Below are 20,822 nucleotides of genomic sequence, written 5' to 3' on the forward strand. Positions count from 1 at the left end.
CTGGGTCATCCCTTGCAGGTGCACATTACTTGTGAGTTTTTTGTTTTCTTTTCTTAACATTACTTTTCAGTTCTTTCCAAGTACATTTTTCATCATGTTTTGCCATCGAACCTGATGAAAAATTCAACATTCTAATGGTGTTTTACAGCACAGAGCAACAGGGTAAGTGAGGAACTCATGGTTAAGCAGTGAATTGTTGGTTGGGGTTGACCTGGAAGCCTCGTTATTTATAGTCTAATGGCTACCCCAGTGTGATATGGAAAGGCCTTCATCAGCCTGAATTGTCTCAAACCCTGCTGTCAAATTTTATGCTTCCTCTTCCAGTAGCACTAGGAACGTATTTGAGACCTCTAGATGTGTCTGAGCCTTTTTTTCTGCTCACCTCAGAACAAAGTCAATTCAGAAAACTTCCAGGAGTAACAGTAAACAGGAAGGCCAAGGCAGACACATGGGATCAAATTTATATACAGTACACCCCTGTCAAGACATTATTCAGAATTATGCATGCCTTATGGCACGTTTTCCATTTTTGTTGGACACAGCAAACAACTAGCAAGTCAACTAGAAATCTGAGAGGGATAAACACAGCTTGAAGACAGAAAAGACCTTTCAGGAATTGGTGCTGTTTCATTCAATTATAATGTGAAAAGCACCTACCACAATAGCCATGTCTGTCTCACAGCATAAAATAACTCGGCTCTCAGTGGACCATTTTTGTTGAAACTTGGTGCACTTATTTTTCAAGGAGGTTTGTCACGACTAGTGTTGGATTGGTACTAAAAATGTAACTTCGGTATCGATACCAGCTTTCAGACCTCAGTAGTTGAAACGAGGGGGTGAGAGTCCAACATGAAGTTTTGATCACGTTGAGGCAAGGAAGGATCCTCCTTGAAATCTTGAGCATGTGGAAACCAGCGTTTGTTAGAAAGGTAACGTTTATTTACAGTAATGAACATACCGAACTGTGGGTACCATGCCAGTATATCATAGCACCCTAGATGGGACAGCTTAGTTTGTCATGAATAGAGTGTGCTGTACAAAGCTGCTGAAGTAAATACACCTCACTGCAGGACATGGGATGGGCAGGGTTAGATGGCTGAGTGTTACCGTATAAGAAAGGTATGATGTTAGATGTGTATTTCTTTGTGAAATTGGCCAATAATGATATTATTTATTTACTGTATAGACTCATGTATAAGTCTTGAAACCCGAAAAATCAATCATAAAATCAACGGGTCTTGAAACCTGAAAAATCGATCATAAAATCAAACTCCGACTTACACGCCTGTTCAAAAATGTGACACTTCAAATTTTTTTTCTTTTACATCTTCTCGCCTTCTCCAATCTCGCACCAGTTTCTCAGATGTATCAAGTTTTGTTGCAGCAGCGCAGTTAACAATTTCTTTCCCTACTTCAACAACGTTTAATTTAAAACCAGCTTCATATTTTCTTCTGATTGAACGCACCATTGTAGATAAGGGATGTTTCTGTGATAAAGGCGTATGAAGGTATAAGATACAAAAAACACAAATCAGTGCAAACGTCACTTTGGAATAGTTTGGGTATTACCGTGTGGTCACGTAGGCACAATACATGGAAAAAAAAGGCCGTGTGCTCCGTGGTTACTCTCTCAGGTGGGCGTTAGCATATCATAATCTCTTAGATCAATTGTGTGAGTTTTCCGCATTCGACTTATACAACCGACTATTATAAAATAGCGGAAATTATATGGTAAAATCAAGACCCGACTTATACGGTATTCATCATGGTACCTTATTGTACCAGCATGCAACAGTTGTTCTATTCCAATTCTTGTTTTGTGTCCTTTGTTGTTTTTTGAATCATTTGCTTGTGTTAATATTTCTTTGGTTTATTATTTGCATTGTGTACTATGCCTTGGTTGTGTTTCATGTGTTTTGTGGGTGGTCCCCTGAGGGGTGGGGCCGCCAGCCAGTTGTAATCAGGAACTGCTCTCCACCCAGTAAATCCAGAGAGTCTCCCATATTTCCTGGTGCTTTATTGTGAATGCACATTAGGAGTTTTGGTGAGTTCTTGTGCTTTTTGCTATACTTTGATGCTTACTGGGATTTTGACCTTCTTGCTCTGTTTTTTGACTATGTTTGTGTAAAACTGTATTGGGTCTTTGTATGTGTTTAATTGCCATTGTGTTTTTGGGTAATTCCTTTGGAACTTGGGATCCATAGAGCTTCAGTGTATTGAACAGCATTTTGTGCAGAACTCATTTTTTATTTTATAAAGATTCTTTGAATCCGCTTGTATCTATTTGGTGATTTTGTTGGTGTTTCCCCCTTTTAGTGGGCATTATCGGAAGTGCTTTTGAAACTTTTAGGCCTTACATGCTTTGGAATGCCTAATTTCACGACCGTAGTTAAGTCTTATTATACGCTAGCAATCTGCTTCTGCCTCCACCACATCCCCACGACTGTCTCTGTGTGGCATCTTGCGTGGACCTCAGTTACAGCAGCTCACTTCTCCTGTTCCTTGAAATCAAAGCAGGTAAGTGACACGACGATCTTGTCCATAAAAGTAAAAAAACAAAAGCAACTTAATTTGTGAAGAAATGAATGAAAGACATCTCGGTGAGACTTTATACTACACTGACTAAACGTGTACTCAGTATTTCCATTGCACTAAAAATACCATACTGGCGGCAGTATCTAAAGATTATAATGATTCAATACTGCGGTGGGTTGGCACCCTGCCTGGGATTGGTTCCTGCCTTGTGCCCTGTGTTGGCTGGGATTGGCTCCAGCAGACCCCCGTGACCCTGTGTTCGGATTCAGCGGGTTGGAAAATGGATGGATGGATGATTCAATATTTCCTGGCTGTGTAATTAATCATCAGAGCACCACAATGATCTGCTATCTACTGTATCTTGTCCAGATACAGTCAACAATTTTAGCTTGACACTTCAGCATAGATTTTAAATCCCCATGGCTTATGAAATTTAAACTCCGATTAGCCACAGGCCCTCCACATCCAACAATAATTAACAACAGCACATGAAATTTGACATCACTTGAGTTGAAATCTGCAGCCTATGGAAGCTTTTTCAGCCACATGATATTGTAGAATGATATTAAAACATGTTATGTACAGTTAGGTCCATAAATATTTGGACAGAGACAACTTTTTTCTAATTTTGGTTCTGTACATTACCACAATGAATTTTAAATAAAACAACTCAGATGCAGTTGAAGTGCAGACTTTCAGCTTTAATTCAGTGGGGTGAACAAAACGATTGCATAAAAATGTGAGGCAACTAAAGCATTTTTTTAACACAATCCCTTCATTTCAGGGGCTCAAAAGTAATTGGACAAATTAAATAACTGGAAATAAAATGTTCATTTCTAATACTTGGTTGAAAACCCTTTGGTGACAATGACAGCCTGAAGTCTTGAACTCATGGACATCACCAGATGCTGGGTTTCCTCCTTTTTAATGCTCTGCCAGGCCTTTACTGCAGCGGCTTTCAGTTGCTGTTTGTTTGTGGGCCTTTCTGTCTGAAGTTTAGTCTTCAACAAGTGAAATGCCCGCTCAATTGGGTTAAGATCAGGTGACTGACTTGGCCATTCAAGAATTTTCCACTTCTTTGCTTTAATAAACTCCTGGATTGCTTTGGCTGTATGTTTTGGGTCATTGTCCATCTGTATCATGAAACACCGCCCAATCAATTTGACTGCATTTAGCTGGATTTGAGCAGACAGTATGTCCTTGAACACCTCAGAATTTATTCGGCTGCTTCTGTCCTGTGTCACATCATCAATAAGCACGAGTGTCCCAGTGCCACTGGCAGCCATGCACGCCCAAGCCATCACACTGCCTCCACTGTGTTTTACAAATGATGTGGTATGCTTTGGATGATGAGCTGTTCCACGCCTTCTCCATACTTTTTTCTTGCCATCATTCTGGTAGAGGTTGATCTTGGTTTCATCTGTCCAAAGAATGTTTTTCCAAAACTGTGCTGGCTTTTTTAGATGTTCTTTAGCAAAGTCCAATCTCGCCTTTCTATTCTTGAGGCTTATGAGTGGCTTGCACCTTGAAGTGCACCCTCTGTATTTACTTTCATGCAGTCTTCTCTTTATGGTAGACTCGGATATCGATACGCCTACCCCCCTGGAGAGTGTTGTTCACTTGGTTGGCTGTTGTGAAGGGGTTTCTCTTCACCATGGAAATGATTCTGCGATCATCCATCACTGTTGTCTTCCGTGGACGTCCAGGTCTTTTTGCGTTGCTGAGTTCACCAGTGCTTGCTTTCTTTCTCAGGATGTACCAAATTGTAGATTTTGCCACTCATAAAATTGTAGCAATTTCTCGGATGGGTTTTTTCTGTTTTTGCAGCTTAAGGATGGCTTCTTTCACCTGCATGGAGAGCTCCTTTGACCGCATGTGGTCTGTTCACAGCAAAATCTTCCACATGCAAGCACCACACCTCAAATCAACTCCAGGCCTTTTACCTGCTTAATTGATAATGACATAACAACGGACTTGCCCACACCTGCCCATGAAATAGCCTTTGAGTCAATTGTCCAATTACTTTTGAGCCCCTGAAATGAAGGGATTGTGTTAAAAAAAAATGCTTTAGTTGCCTCACATTTTTATGCAGTCGTTTTGTTCACCCCACTGAATTAAAGGTGAAAGTCTGCACTTTAACTGCATCTGAGTTGTTTCATTTAAAATTCATTGTGGTAATGTACAAGAACCAAAATTAGAAAAAAGTTGTCTCTGTCCAAAAATTTATGGACCTAACTATACACTGCTAATACATGTAATTACATTCTATTATCGCTGTTATTTTTTAATATAACGCAATCTTACAAAAATATGTCAGAAAAATTGTGACAACAAATTCTTTGATGAAGTGACAGGAAAATTTTAAAAGGCTCCAACTTTTTGAACAAACCTGAATGTCACACCATGCTAAAAGTTTGTTACTTTTTGTTTTATTTTGCAATTTGTCTGATTTCTTAGTTTAGTTTTGCTAGTCGGGTGCTTATTGTGTCAACCCCTATGCAGAAGACAGGAACCAACCAAGTAATTACAATGCACTTTCACATACACTAAAACAACCACCATTACTTAAACTGGGCCAGTTTATTCATGCCAGTCTACCCAACTTCTTTTTATTTTATGGATATGAGAGGAAAATAAACTATTTGGCAGAAACAAAAAAACATGCAGACAGGGAGAAAAGGCACAAACTGTACAAAGTCAGTGACCAGACCAGGATTTGAACACAAGACTCTGGAGTTACGAATAAGCAGTGCTATATGCTGCCTGTCGCCCAGTTCCACCATCTATGCTCAGACTATGGGATATAATAAAGCAGCAGTGGCACCTTCAAAGAATTTTCTTGCTACTTTTTCCATTTCTATTTGAATACTATGAGTATTGCAGCACACATTACAATGGTGCAATGTAGAGACTGAGCATGCAACCAGTCTGGTGCCTCATTCCAGACATAAAAGATTTTAGAAGTGCAAGAAAAATGAAGTCATGTAATTTTGTAGCCTGCTTAATCCATGTACCGTTTCTAGCCGAGATTTCCTTTGCGGCTCTCCGAAAAAGCTGGCACCGGTCTTTCACAAGGCAACCACAAGCATTTAGTGTCGTCAATTCACCTATCCTATACGTGTTTGGACAGTGGGAGAAAACCAGCACACCTGGAGGAAACTCATGCAAGCTTCACACAGGGAGGACTTGGGACGTGCACCCCAGTCAACTTACTGCAAGGCAGCAGCACTGCCACTGTGCCACCTAGAAAGATGAAGTATTTATCAGATAATGATTAATACTGGGATAGTGCATAGTCTCAGCAGAACCTGAGCAGTCCAGAACAATACAGTACAGTAATCCCTCACTTATCGCGGGAGATAGGTTCCAAGGCCGACCGCGATAACCGAATTTCCGCGAAGTAGGGACACCATATTTATTTAATTATTGAACGTGTATTTGGACGTTTTTAAACCCTCCCTGTATTGTTTACAACCCACCCTTTACTCTATTAATAACAGGGACAACTGCTAAGCAATATGAAATCGGTAGATAAGTTTACACTTACTGTATAGCGAAGTACACGTAGCTATATATGACGTGATAATGGTGATGAATATGCTGCGCAGTAAAAACATTGTGATCGGCAGTTGCTGCCGCTGCTTCTTTTTCACACACAGCACAGTGTAAAGTAAACCGCTTTTATTAAAAGAATCAAAACAGTTGTCCAAAGTGCAGTAGAGCATTCAATAAATCTTTAAATAAATAATCCTTAAAACAGTTATGAAGTGGAGGTTTAAAATACACAAGAATAACAATCCTTTAACACGAGGTTAAAACGTCAACAGAAAGCAGTCTTTAAAAACAGCATCAGCGTCTGACCTGCTTCTCCCATGCGGGCTCTGCAACAGGCGAGACGCTCTTAATGCAGCTGACCTTCTCTACACTGTCCTGCTACAGCTGTTTGGCTCGCCTCACCAGTCATCCACCTTCCGGTCACTCTTGCCCTTCAGAATATTCTGCGAGAGTGACCACTGCTGCTACTCCTCGGGTGTTGGCCATACACCCAAGCTACCTGTACAGCTGCACACGAGCTTACACTCGCCTGCACTCGCTCGCACCGACTCTCTCTCTCTCTCTCTCTCTTCACTGCTTCCTGCCTCCTCCGTTTCATGTTTCATCTTTCCTTTTCCTCTTTTACTTCTCCTCTCCCCTTAACCGGCTCGCGCTTCTCTATATATGCGGGGAGGACATGGCAGCTGCAGCCCATTGGCCACAGGAACAATCATGGATGTGGGCAGTTTCCCACCTGTGCACTTAGGTGAGAAACACCCACACTGCAGATCGCCCTGCGGCTCGCTACAGCTACCACGCCCCCTCGGTAAGCCGCGAGCGCGGCGATTATTTATTTAAAACAAAACGGCCTTTGCTGGAAGAGCTGTGGACCCATAACACCACAGAGATACTGTGGGATCTAGGCATCAGTCAAAGCACCAATCACAGGCCCGATTAGAAAGCGGGAAGCTGTGATTTGTCGTCTCCCTCCCATGCAACAATCACAGCCCGTGTTACAACGCACTTAGTCACCGAACTTGTTTTGTTGTTCTTAGACTAGGAAATACTACTACATGTACTATGTTTAAAAAACCGCGAAGTCGTGAATCTGCGAAAAGTGAACCGCGAAGTAGCGAGGGATTACTGTAATTCATACGTATGTCAGTGGTCTAACACAGTCATTCAGTAATAGTCAATAATAGTCATTCTTCTTAGAGTAGAATGGGCGCGCCTGAAGATGTGTGAAACTTCCAAAAGGACATCTTTTATAAAGTAATTTATATATCAAGACACATTTTCACAGCCCAGACATAGCCTCGCTGTGGTGTATGCATGCTCTTTCTGTCTTTGCATGGATTTCCTCTGGGTGCTCCATTTTTTCCCATTTCCATGCCAGTTGACTCTTGAATGAGCACTGAGATGGACTGGCACCCCATCCAGGGTTACTTTTCTTTTTGTTTATGATATTTTTCAGGACAGGCTGTAGCCATCAGTGGCCCGATAATGAATAAAACTCGAGTGAGTACACTTAAATTGCATCATTACTACTGTACATGTTGTCTGGCAGATACGCTAAGAGTTAATGAATTGTGATCCCCTTAACATGTTTTAAAAATGTTTTGTGTGCTCCAAAATAATGTGGCAAGGAACGTTGGGTAAACTGGAAAACTTTTTAACTGTGTGTTAGAAAATGGATGGATGGATGTGTGTACTGGTAAATGGTATATAGTACTAGGAAAATAAAGCAATCAGGAAAAATAAAAGGGCCTGCCAGCAGGTGGCAGCAGAGATCTCTTAGTGTCGAGATCCTAAACGCTTGGTGATTTCATACCGATATCCTTAATGTCTGCTTAACAATTTTAACACAATTCTGGTTAGATTACATCTAGCGATTAAAACTGAAATCTAATATTTTAGCAAAACTGAAACATATTTTATATAACTCAGTCAAAAGCTTAGCCAAAAAAAAGTTAATATTATTGGCGTAGGCATACCCTTTTTTCATTCATAATGATTAACTGTTAACCTTCACAGATAAAGTACTTTGGCAGCATCATTTTGTGCCCAAGTACGATTAGGTGGGGCAGTGGGTGAGTTTGTCTTAATTGCTTAAGTGCAACTTAAACTGGTGGTTGAGTAAAACTGTCTCATCAACAGACTTACGCTCATTCTCTCTGAAGAGAGGTAAAAACCCCGGTGCATGTGCATCAGCATCTGCATCATATTCCAGGTTTGACTCAGAATAATCAGGAGGGATTAAGGCGTCTTGTCCGTATCTCCGACTGTTTCCAGGGAAGGGTATGTTACAAAGCATTGCATGATCTTCTGTTGGAAAACAAGAAAAGAGTTTTAGAAGAACAATAATATCAAAAGTGTAGTTACACAATAATGTGTGTTATTGAAATGTCTACCTCAAAAAGGCATAATATCAAAGTTGAACACAATTTCAAAGATTTTTCTCAATTAACCATAAGTAGGAAAGACCACCTGAATCCTTCCATAAGTACTCACAACTCTCTGTGCTACTCCTATAGGGTATTGTCTCTGGTTGAACCCCTTTGAAAAGAATTCCAGGGCTTCCAGAAAGTCTTCAGACCCCTTCACTTTTTTTCCACACTTTATGTTTCAGCCTTGTGTTAAAATCATTGAAATTTATTTTTCATTTCAATACTCCAAAATGACATTGGGAAAACAGGATTTTAGAAATGTTACAAATGCAAATTAATTAAAAATAAAAAAAGTGAAATATCACATTGACACAAATATTCAGACCCTTTACTAGGAGACTTGAAATTAATGGACTGCAGGGCTCAGAAACGGGACTGACTGACCTAAGCAGGCTGTAGCTACCTGAGATGCTCCATAAGAGTGTCCTATTAATGACTGTAGAATGCCTAAGGTGGGGCTTATGGTTGGGGGTGTGTGGTCTGGGTGGTCTTTTGGCCTTGGATCCCCACAGGTTTATTTTCTCCAACATCCCACCAACTGGGATTTTTATTTTCCTGTCCTCCTTGGCCATCTGACCAGAATTTGTAATTAAGCTGAACATCGTGACTCTCTACTGTTACAAATAACTTATTTTGTTTTAACTTTTTTTTTGTAACTCTGTTTAGTTATTATTATTGTCAAGCACTTTGAGCTACACTGATGTATGAAAATGTGCTGCATAAGTAAAGTAGGCAGGCAGTGAGGCAAAGTGGTTAAGGCTTTGGACTTCAATCCATGAGGCTGTGGGTTCAAATCCCACCACTGACACTGCGTGACCCTGAGCAAGTCCTTTCACCCGCCTGTACTCCAATTGGAAAAACAACACGTAACCAACTGTATCTCAAATGTTGCATGTCGCTTTGGGTAAAAGTGTCAGCCAAATACATTCATGTAAATGCAAGTAAATGTTGTTGTTTGGTTAATTAACCTGAATGTATGTATGTGTGTTAAGTAAGGCCTTACTGTAAGCTGCCAAGATATTCTATGGCGCCTTGTGCTGTAGCGCGTTCACAGCTCAGATTGAAAGGGCCAGTTTTTAAATAGATAATCGCTGCAGTCGCAGCTTAAAGAGGGGGCGTGGTAGTGTGGCCGGAGCAGTTCCCGGGTGCTTCGTGATGCAGGCGGTCCTCACTTAACTGCACAGGTGAGGAGTCGTCCGCATCCGTAATTGATGCCAGGAGCTGCTTATCGCCACACCTGATCCATGTCCCCATTATATATAACCAGTAACGGCGGACTGCACGATAACATGCAGTGAACACACTTGACTTGAGTATTCCTAGTTTTCATCCTCTTTCTCTGTACGTTTAGCATTCGTTTGCTCAGAGGTTGATATGCTTGCTCCATCCTGAGCAGCTCTTCTTTTCTCCATCCTAGTGGCCCGCTTCTTCTCTTCTTTCGTCGGCATCTTTTCACGTTAAAACTGATTAAGTCAGTGTTTGTGTTGCAATTACTTAGTACGTTTTTCACTTAAGCTGGCACTTAAGTCTTCAATCTGCCTGAAGAATGATTTAAGATATGAAGAGGTAGAGGAAGTGACGGCGAGGATGGTAGGGAATTAGAACGGCGCCTGTACACATGTGCCACATGGCTGCCCTGCTGGCCACTGTCGACAGTTGATTCTACAATAATATAAAATAAAAATAAAAAGAGGAATAACCTTGGAGGTCAATCATCACCGGATAGTAGACGTCACATAGTATATGTATACCAAATTTCGGGTCAATCGGTCAAACAGTTTGCGAGCTACGGGTGATTTAAAATCCTGGACAAACAAACCGACAGGTATTATATAAGAAGATTGGGGCGCAAGTGTGGAGGGGGAAGAAAAAGAAAAAGTGAACGGAGGTTAAGGAAGAAGGTAGCTGGAAGCAAGGGAGCCCTAGTGGGATGTTTGGCCAACACCTGGGGACCAACGGTAGTGGTCGCTCCTGCTTGGTGCTGGTGTGGAGCAGGAGTGACTGGGAGAAGGTTGGCTCACCGCAGTGAAGGCAACAGGAGTCGGAGATTTGGAGTGGAACCCCAGCATGAGCATTCTGGCCGTTGGGGGAAGCCAAATCTCGGTCTGGCAGATGGCTAAACAAAGCCAGGGATCGGGAGGCCACCAAACCAGCCAAGTGAAGAAGGTCATCTGCAGGTAGGGTGACTCCCCTGGTGCATACCCTGGATGGGAGAAGCAGGGAGTCGCCAGTAGAAGGCGGCACCTGGCTTTCTTTTAAAAGACTGCTTCCAGCAATTGTTTTTAACCTCGTTTTTATGGAGTTATTTTGGGAATCTCTACAATTTCAACTGCTTTTATTGGATTATTTATTTAATGACTTGAGATGCACTGCATGTTATTTTGAACATTGTGATTTTGATTGTGTATATAAAAGCACTTTTGCACATTTTGCACCATCCCCTTGTTTCGTGATGTCCTCACTGGTTACATTACCAACGGTGTCGGATTCAAGAGCTTCCAAAATGGAGACGGGAGCCTGGAGCAGAACCCACATCGTCACACACCTCCTAATCCCCCTACATTAAATCCGATTAAGTGAGTTTAAGAATGAGTTGAGATTTTCAGAGAAATAAGAGCAAAATCTTAACAATGAATCTACAGGGTGAGGCAGAAAGGACGGACGTCTTTGAAATGGCTAGAACTCCCAATTAGGTGGAGTGACAGATGTGCGGTAGGTGGCGTTAGGTTCGCGAAGTCTTAGCATTTTTTTATTTTCTTTTTAGTTGAAGCCATGGAGCTGTGGACGATAGAACACCACGTTTTTGCGTATGACTGTTTTGTCAAGAACAACCAATCTATTACCGCAGTTCAGCGTGAGTTTCGTTGCCATTTCAATATCCACAGAAATAAAGCTGTTCCCGCTTGTAACACTATACTACGTTGGGTTAAAGCACGTCGTACACGAGTTACACTAATGAACAAAAGACTGTCGGGGGCTACACGAACGGCACGTACCCCTGAAAATGTGGAAAGCGTACGACTAGCCCTGCTGCGCAGTCCAAGTCAATCTGCTCGGAAGCATTCTTCTGAACTTGGCCTCAGTAATCGTTCGGAGCGCTATATCGAGATGATGAACAACTTCTTTTTACCTGAATTACGACAAAAACGTATTCCCATCCGGCGTGTGTGGTTTCAACAGGATGGGACGACAGCCCACACAGCTAGAGCATCAATGGATGTTACTCACCCTCTCTTCACTGGTCACCTCATTTCCAGGTTTGGTGACATTCATTGGCCTCCTCGGTCACCTGACTTATCCATGTGCGATTATTTCTTGTGGGGTCACCTCAAGGCACATGTATACGAGCATAAGCCCAGTACATTGGAGGAACTGAAGGAAGCCATTCACGTGGAAGTTGCCCAAATCGACAGGGCGATGTTGAAAAGAGTGGAGGCCAACTTCCATGAACGCCTTCAGAAATGCATCATTGATAACGGACACCACATGGGAGATGTTGTTTTCCACACTTGATTTTGTCAAATGCTATCTCAATATGAAATCAAATCTTTCAATAAATTTCTTTGTAAAAAAAAATTAACAATTTTGTGATTTTGTAAAAAAACGTCCATCCTTTCTGCCTCACCCTGTATTTACTCTGGTAACACTGCGGATTACCGCCCAGTCCCCATCTCCCCAATTATCTAGACCAATGTTGTTACCCTGCTTGTTCTACAACTAAAGAGAGAGTATTCTAGCACTGTACTTGAAAAATATCTTGTGCTGTTGTCCACTTTTTTTGCAATTGATAAATGTGTGTCAGTGCAGAGTGATCATTATAAAATATGTGATATCAAAAGGAGCTGCTTACTTTAAGAAAATAATGATTTAAATACAACACATTAATCTGTGCTAAATTTATTAATTACACTGACACAAAAGGCCCTGAATGAAGTAAATATCAAGGTAGTTTTATTAAGCTGGGTTTAAAGGAAGGAATTCACCCCTGATTAGGATGGAATTTCAGGAAGGACTTTGCCAGGCATTGCTCTAAGGGGGAAAAAAAGAAGAGTATTGAGTAACTGGTATTGCGAGTTAGTGGCTAAATGGGCGCTAGCCGTAATGGATGAAGGACATCAGCTCTGCCTCCTTTATTACTTCGTTTCAAGAATGTTCCAAAGGGCTCATGAATTTTATTTGCTGGGTATATACAACTTAGCAGAGTGATGGTTCACTACTCCATTTCATTTTAGGAAATCAAATCAATTTATTGTTTTTTTTTTGTTTTGTTTTAAACAGTCATCTGGTAAGGCTATTGAAGGTACAGTAGCAGATTCAGCTGCAGTCTTGCTTGACATTTGAAAAGAACAGCTGACGTTACACTCCTAAGGGAGACTTATGGGCTGCACGGTTAATTGCGAGAATAGACATGACTTGGCACAATATGCAGGTTTTGAAAGTCACATGATAATCCGAGTTCTAAAATTTTTCCAGGACTACTTAAAGTGATTTCTTAGGAAGGTTTTCAGATTGTGGATAAACAGTGACCCTGACCTGACATGTGAACTGCTTTGACTTTGTCATACTTTGATCAGGTAGTAGGCAGTAAATTAGATGGTAGTGCTGCAATAAAATGTATTAAGAAACCCCAAGGCAGTCGGACTTGTAAGACCTTCACATGCCAGTAAAGACAGTAAAGGTATTTATCGTTTTTAGTGTTGTACGAGATATATGATTATATTTGGTAGGAGGTACAAGTCAACCTAGGAATCCACAATCATCCATCCATCCATTATCCAACTCGCTATATCCTAACACAGGGTCACGGGGGTATGCTGGAGACAATCCCAGCCAGCATAGGGCGCAAGGCAGGAACAAACCTCGGGCAGGGCGCCAGCCCACCGCAGGGCACACACACACATACACCCACACACCAAGTACACACTAGGGACAATTTAGAATCGCCAATGCACCTAACCTGCATGTCTTTGGATCGTGGGAGGAAACTGGAGCACCCGGAGGAAACCCACGCAGACATGGGGAGAACATGCAAACTCCACGCAGGGAGGACCCGGGAAGCGAACCCAAGTCTCTTTAGTAGCGCTACCACCGTGCCGCCAATCCACAATCAGCAAATGAGAACTATAAATACGCTTAATGTTCTATGTACTAATTACTCAAAATAACTCTATTTCATATTTTCAGTTTTCTGAATAAATGTCTGGAGAGATCTAGAGAGGAGCAGCTAGGTAGAAAAATCTTGTGTGCATAGAACTTGCTTTTTCATGGCCATGATACAGAAAGATCAGCTATGCCCACAAAAGAGTATGGTAACATTAGTCACCTACATTAAATAATCATGATCCAACCAGTCTGTGTCATAATCTTGGGTGCCCACCCTGTTACATGTTCCCATGGCAAATAGGTGATGGCAGGCTGCAGAAATTAGGTCATTCGTCCATTCTGAACCAACATACTTAATTTCAAGGTGACACTGGCCAAAGCTAACCTCAGCATCAACATGGACAGGGTAGGAACCAACCCTGGAGAAAAAGCATGCTCACATACAACTACACTAGGCCAGTTTACAGTCTAACATGCCTGTCTTTGGAACGAATGTGGTAGGAGACCAGAATGCCGAATGGACCTTTAAACTCATGCTGTATGTCACTTTGACTTTCAGTATTAATACGTATACTGTTCACATGAAGAAGAGGATAACCTCTCAGCAGTAACAGGGACTACTAAGGAAGTCCTTAGTAAATTGGAAATTGTAGAGGGAGAAGCACTGCTTTGATTAAATAAGCTAAAATCTAAGAAATGACTAGGACCAGATAACATTTGCCCATGACTGCTTAAGAGAGTTAGTGAGTACAGATATAAACCCCTGGCACGTTTTATATACCATATATACTCACGGATAAGTTCTTCCGCGGATAAATCGAGACTTGATTTCACAGTATAATTTCTTGTATTTTATAACGTTGGTCATATTAAGTCGAATGTGGAAAACTCACGCTGTTGGTGCAAGAGATTATGATATGCGAACGCCCACCTGAGAGAGTAATCACGGAGCACACGACCTTTTTTTTTTCTATGTATTGTGCCTACGTGACCACAAGGTAATACCTGAACTATTCCAAAGCAACATTTGCACTGATTTGTATTTTTTGTATCTCACACCCTCATAGACCTTTATCGTAAGAGCATCCCTTATCTACAATGGAGCGTTCGATTAGAAGAAAATGTGAAGCTGGTTTTCAATTAAAAGTCATTGAAGTAGCGAAAGAAATTGGTAACTGCGCTGCTGCAAAAAAATTTGATGCATCTGTAAAACTGATGCGAGATTGAAGGAGGCAAGAAGATGTAAAAAAAAAAAAAAATTTAAGTGTTGCATTTTTGAACGGGTGTATAAGTCGGGGTCTAATTTTATGATCGATTTTTTTGGTTTTCAAGACCCGACTTATACGTGAGTGTATATGGTAGTCACTATGCAATGGGAAAATTCCTGAGCACTAGAAAATAGCAAATATTGTTCTGTTGTATAAAATGGGTGATTGGACAGAGCTAAGTAACTATAGAATAGTAAGCTTAAATAATACGTCAATGATATGTTAATGGAAGGAGTTTTAATGGAGAAGTTTGAGCAGCAGAAGTTTTAGGAAACGGTAAACATGGATTCAGAAGGGGGATGTCTTATTTTATAAGAATCCAAGAGACGTATGAAGAAGCAACAAAGGGATACAATCCAAGGGTGCATATGAGATTATTTATGTATTTTTAGAAGGCATTTGGTAAGGTCCCTCATGAGAGGTTGGGCATCAAACTACAAAAAGTGGGAGTGCAGGACGTAGAGTGTAAACAGGTGCAGAATTGGCTGAAACACATGAAGCAGAGGGTTATGGTACAAAGAACTTATCTGAATTAAGTGATCATAATTGGTGTCCCTCAGGGTCCTGTACTGGGGCTACTGCTATTTTTAATATACATAAATGGATCAGAATAGGAATATAAATAACAAGCTGGTTAAGTCTAAAGATGATACCAAACTGGGTGAAATGGCAAATAATCTGGAAGCATCCAAGTCATTACAGATGGATATGGACAGAATTCAGGCTTGCGTAAATTTATGGTAAATTAAATATATTGTAAGTAAATGTAAAAAATTAAGTATAAGAAGTAGAAATGTTAGATTTGAATACATGATGTGACATCTGAAACTTGAAAATACTTCTTATGAAATGGATATGGAAGTTTTAGTGGACTCATCACTGTTAACATCCAGACAGTGTACAGAAGCCATTAAGAAGGCTAACAAGTTGTTAGGTTAAACATCACAATGTGTGGCATACAAGTCAAGGAAAGTTATACTTAAATTACAGTATATAACACACTAGTAACTTCTGGACTATGGCAAAGCAGCCTGAATAGTTAATGATATCACTATTACCTGATGTGCATCACTCAGGACAAACCTGTTCCTTCATATCAATTCTACGGCATTACACAGTTTGCTTTCCAGGAATGGAATGAATTAATAACTGAACACTCTTAATTACTTGCTGGTCTTTTCCTGTACTACAAATTTCCTAAAAATATGGGAACTGAAAGTCAAGTGTAAGACATGTGCTGTACTTTCTAAATATCTATACATATAATTCACTAAGCCGACAGAACAGGCAAGACAACCATGGGATACGCACGATATAGCCACGCCCGCCAACTCACAGAGACCCGCCCACCAATGCTAAGACGATGGGATACGACGATAACTCACAGAGCCATGCCCGCCGACAACACAGAGCCACGCCCACCAACTCTAAGACCATGGGATAGGCCGCCAACTCACAGAGCCGAGCCCACCAACAATTCATTAAGTTGCCGACCATGGCACATGCACGACAGAGCCACACCCGCAAACAATTCGAGCGAGAGCGAAAGCATTTGCCAAGAATGTTTTCATTAATCAAGAACGAATGTCGGAGGTTCGAAGACGGTCACATACCGTCGTGGTTCCGACCATAAACGATGCCGACTGGCAATCCGGCGGCATCATTCCCATGACCCGCCGGGCAGCCAACCGGGTAACCAAAGTCTTTGGGTTCCAGGGGGAGTACGGGTGCAAAGCTGAAACGTAAAGGAATTGACGGAAGGGCACCACAAAGTGTTGAGCCTTTCGCTTAATTTGATTCAACACGGGAAACCTCACCCAGCCCGGACACGGAGTGGATTGACAGATTGATAGCTCTTTCTCGATTCAGTGGGTGGTGGAGCATGGCCGTTCTTAGTTGGTGGAGCGATTTGTCTGGTTAATTCCGAAAACGAACGAGACTCGCGCCTGCTAAATAGTTATGTGACCCAACAGCGGTCGGCGTCCAGCTTCTTAGAGGGACAAGTGGCTTTCAACCACATGAGATTGAGCATTAACAGGTCTGTGATGCCCTTGGATGTAGCCAGCACGCTACACTGAATGGATCAACGTGTGTCTACCCGGCGCAGAGAGGTGTGGGTAAGCCGTTGAACCCCATTCGTGATGGAGGCCGGGGCTTGCAATTGTTCCCCACGAACGAGGAATTCCCAGTAAGTGCGGGTCATACGCTCGCACTGATTACGTCCCTGCCCTTTGTACAATCCCCCCCCTGCTACTATCATGGTTGGGTGACTTGGTGGATTATATATAGAAAAGCAGCCAGAACCGCAAAGAACAATGAAAAGTCAACGTGGCTCAGAGGTGCATGTGGACTGTAGCAGAGAGAAAAGCGAAAGAGGCGGTGTTTGAAAAATGAACAGTCAACGTAACTCACAGGTGCATGTGGACTGTACACAGACGAAAGCGCCTCAGGTGAGGGGTTGGGGGCGGGCACATGAGCAGGCAGTGCGTACTGAACGATGACTAAGAGATGACTAAGAAATCAGCAGAAAAGCAGTCAGAACCGCAAAGAACAATGAAAAGCCAACATGGCTCACAGGTGCACAGACGAAAGCGACTCAGGTGAGGAGTTGGGGACGGGCACATGAGCAGGCAGTGCGTACTGAACGATGATTGCATGTTGGTTTGTAGCGTGCATTGTTGCAATGTTACTTTTCTTGGTGGTTTATTAAATTACGGATATTGCAAATGTTCATTTTTTTTCCCTCTGCTTAAAAATCATTAAAAAAGCGGCGTGATATGCTACACCGCGGGTTGGCTAGTAGTAAATAAAGCATCTTCAGAAATCCAACTTTGCAGTTGTGTTTCTTATTCAGAGGAAGCCATTCTTCTGTCTCACACATAGTGGGTTTTCTCCATGCAGTTTTTCAAATTTTGACTTAGTTGTATGCCCCCCACCCATCCACCCCCTTACTACAAGTACAAACACGGGGAACTTTCAAGAACAGTTAGTTTGATGTAGATAATGTAAACTGTTAAACAGAAGTCTCAGTCCATGTTTTGTCACAGGAGACTTCTCATCAATTATAATTTGATAAAAGTGAGCTGTCGGATGAAATGCCAGCAGCAAGGAGTAACTCAGCAGCAAACAAGACTATAGTAGACGGGTTACTCTGTGGGAGTGCCAAATCGGCAGACAAATTTCTCCCAGGTCTCTGGTCTGCTTGGAAATGGAGCAAGACAGACAGCTACTGTCGTGTCATTATAGGTATGCTTAACACTGAAAGACTCCCAAGGAGACAGTTCTAAATGGAACCTGTTAAACTGTTCAAGTCTTTAAGGAAACACACGAGAAAGAATAAAACAATACAAAAAACAGATTTTCCAGGCCACAGTCATACGAATGAAGTCTTTTGAGAGAATGAAGTCACAAAAACAGGTCTATTGTGGATCAGAGGTCTGAACCAGCTGGAATGGAACTGTCTGGCTGAAAGGAATCCTGGAAAACTTTTAATGCTTGAAGAGTAAGCACAGATATCATTTTGTCTTTCAGTATTAATCAGTATACTGCAAGATTTTGCAAGCTTTTTCAATGAAAGTCAAACATTACCACACAGAAAATAAAAAAAAAAACCTGAAATCCCTGCACAATTTCTTCAAAGCCAAGTGGTTCGTCAGCAAAAACCTGTAGTATGAGACGTTGTGTATAAATATTGTATACAGACAAAATACAGTGGATTCAGAAAGTATTCCAACCACTTTACTTTCTGCCAACTTAATTGTGTTGTCAATTTAATATTAAATGGATACATTTGCCATTTTTGCCCATCAATGTACACTCAGTAACCCATGGAAAAGTGAAAAGGTGTTTTCAGGAAGGTTTGCAGATTTATTAAAAATTAAAAAGTGCAATCTCTCAAGTATTCAGACCCTTTGTAGAAACTCCTTCAGCAGCAATTACAGCTTCATGTCTTTTTGAGTAAGCCTCTGCAAGCTTTGTACACCTGAATTCAGGCAGTTTATCCCATTCTTTTTGGCATATCCTCTCTCACTCCGTTAGATTGGATGGGAAGTGTCTGTAAACTGCCATCTTCAGGTCTCCCAATACATGATTCATCTGGGCTACTCAAGGATACTTTATATATTCACGTATAAGTCGGGTCCTGAAACCCAAAAAATCAATCATAAAATCAGACCCCGACTTATACACCCGTTCAGAAATGCGACACTTATTTTTTTTTTTTGCATCTTCTTGCTTCCTCCAAATTCGCATCAGTTTCTCAGACTCATAAAATTTTGTTGCAGCACCACAGTTACCAATTTTTTTCGCCACTTCGATGACTTTTAACTTAAAACCAGCTTCATATTTTCTTCTGATCGAACGTGCCATCGTAGATAAGGGATGCTCTTACGATAAAGGTGTATGAGGGTGTGAGATACAAAAAACACAAAACAGTGCAAGCGTCGCTTCGGAATAGTTCGGGTATTACTGTGTGGTCATGTAGTGATCCGTGGTTACTCTCTCAGGTGGGCATCAGCATATCATAATCTCTTGGACCAATAGTGTGAGTTTTCCACATTCAACTTATACGACCAACATTATAAAATATCAGAAATTATATGGTAAAATCAAACCCCAACTTATCCGCAGGAGAACTTAAATGCGAGTATATACAGTAATTATAATAACTTATTCATTCATTTTCCACCGCTTATTCGATACCAGATAAGCTTAATTGACTTAATTAAGTTAACTATATTACCAACTTTGGATAAGTTTATGCTTATGATGAAGGCTGTAAACTGGGATCTCTGACTTCCACTGTAACAGGATTAAATGAGCCCCATTAGGTACAGGTGAAGTAAACCTGTTAATATGGTGTCTGTGGTGAGGTAAGGAAGAGAGTCAAACTCTTGCTCCTTGACTTTCCAACCTGCTAGTGCAGAACAACCTAATAGTGACATTTATCTTACTAGGAAAGGGTTAAAAAAACTGTGTTTTGTACAGACTGGAATCAGAAGGAGGCAGAGAAACCCACTACATGTTGTGTGATCTGTGTGAAAAACCAGAGAACCTTCTGGTTACTTTATTTGTCACAGATATGTTCCTCTTATATCCTTATCTTTATATCCTTAGCAAGAGGTTTTGATGTAAGGTGAGTGGCCAAGCCTCGACTAAGTAAAGTTTCTGTTGCTGCATAAATAAAGGTTCATTCAGTGGCTACAATTCTGTTAGTATGGCTTCCTTCACTTTTCTTTATATTTGCCTGCAGTGAAAAGTGTTTCTGCTGGTGATAAGTAAAAAAAACAAAACACGTGATTCATTGACTTACCTGAGGTCTTCTTTGGACAGAGGGCACAGTCTGGTCCCCAGGCCAATCCATAAAGGCAGCAGCACTCTGTGTAAGTTGTTTGTTTTCCAATCAGTGGTTCGTTACACGTCATGTCCTGACTCACTTTCTGCCAGCAGATGTCCTGGAATACGTCCATGTTATGTTCTGTTTATAAAAAGCAGAAATGGATAAATTGCATACAAAGAAGCGCTTTTCAGGTTTTAATCAATAAAACATTAAAGACATTTGTGACAAGAACAGGCTATTCAGCTCAACAAGCTTATACATCCTATTCAACTCGATTGTCCAAAATAACATTAAGTTGAGATCTGAAGGTCCTTCTCTGCACCCTGCTACTCGATCATTTATTCCATGAGCATACTTTGTGTGAAGAAACATTTTCTAATGCTTGTGCAGAATCTGGCCTTAACAATCCTCCAACTATGTTCATGTATTCTTGTTGAAGAATATTAAAGTAACAACTGTGATCCACTTTACTAATTCCTTTTGTAATTTTAAACACTTCAGTCATGTCACCTCTTAATCTCTGTTTGCTTAAACTGCATGTCCCCCTGTAATCATTCAGCTGATTTTACATTATCTGCCCTTCCACTTATTTTGGAT

The 20,822-nt window shown here is 41.2% G+C and overlaps 1 protein-coding gene across 10 annotated transcripts in view; it reads right to left on the reverse strand.

Moving 5' to 3' along the window:
- Positions 1–20,822, reverse strand: part of ltbp1 (latent transforming growth factor beta binding protein 1) — a 386,058-nt gene that overhangs the window by 12,788 nt on the left and 352,448 nt on the right. For all 10 annotated transcript variants that reach the window (XM_028820637.2, XM_028820635.2, XM_051919196.1 and 7 more), the window contains 2 exons: positions 20,199–20,363; positions 8,233–8,394 (listed from right to left, as the gene is read on the reverse strand). In XM_028820637.2, coding sequence (XP_028676470.1) covers positions 8,233–8,394; positions 20,199–20,363 — 327 coding nt within the window. The remainder of the gene's footprint in view (positions 1–8,232; positions 8,395–20,198; positions 20,364–20,822) is intronic.

This window comes from Erpetoichthys calabaricus, chromosome 15 (assembly GCF_900747795.2).
Source record: "Erpetoichthys calabaricus chromosome 15, fErpCal1.3, whole genome shotgun sequence".
Taxonomy (NCBI): domain Eukaryota; kingdom Metazoa; phylum Chordata; class Cladistia; order Polypteriformes; family Polypteridae; genus Erpetoichthys; species Erpetoichthys calabaricus.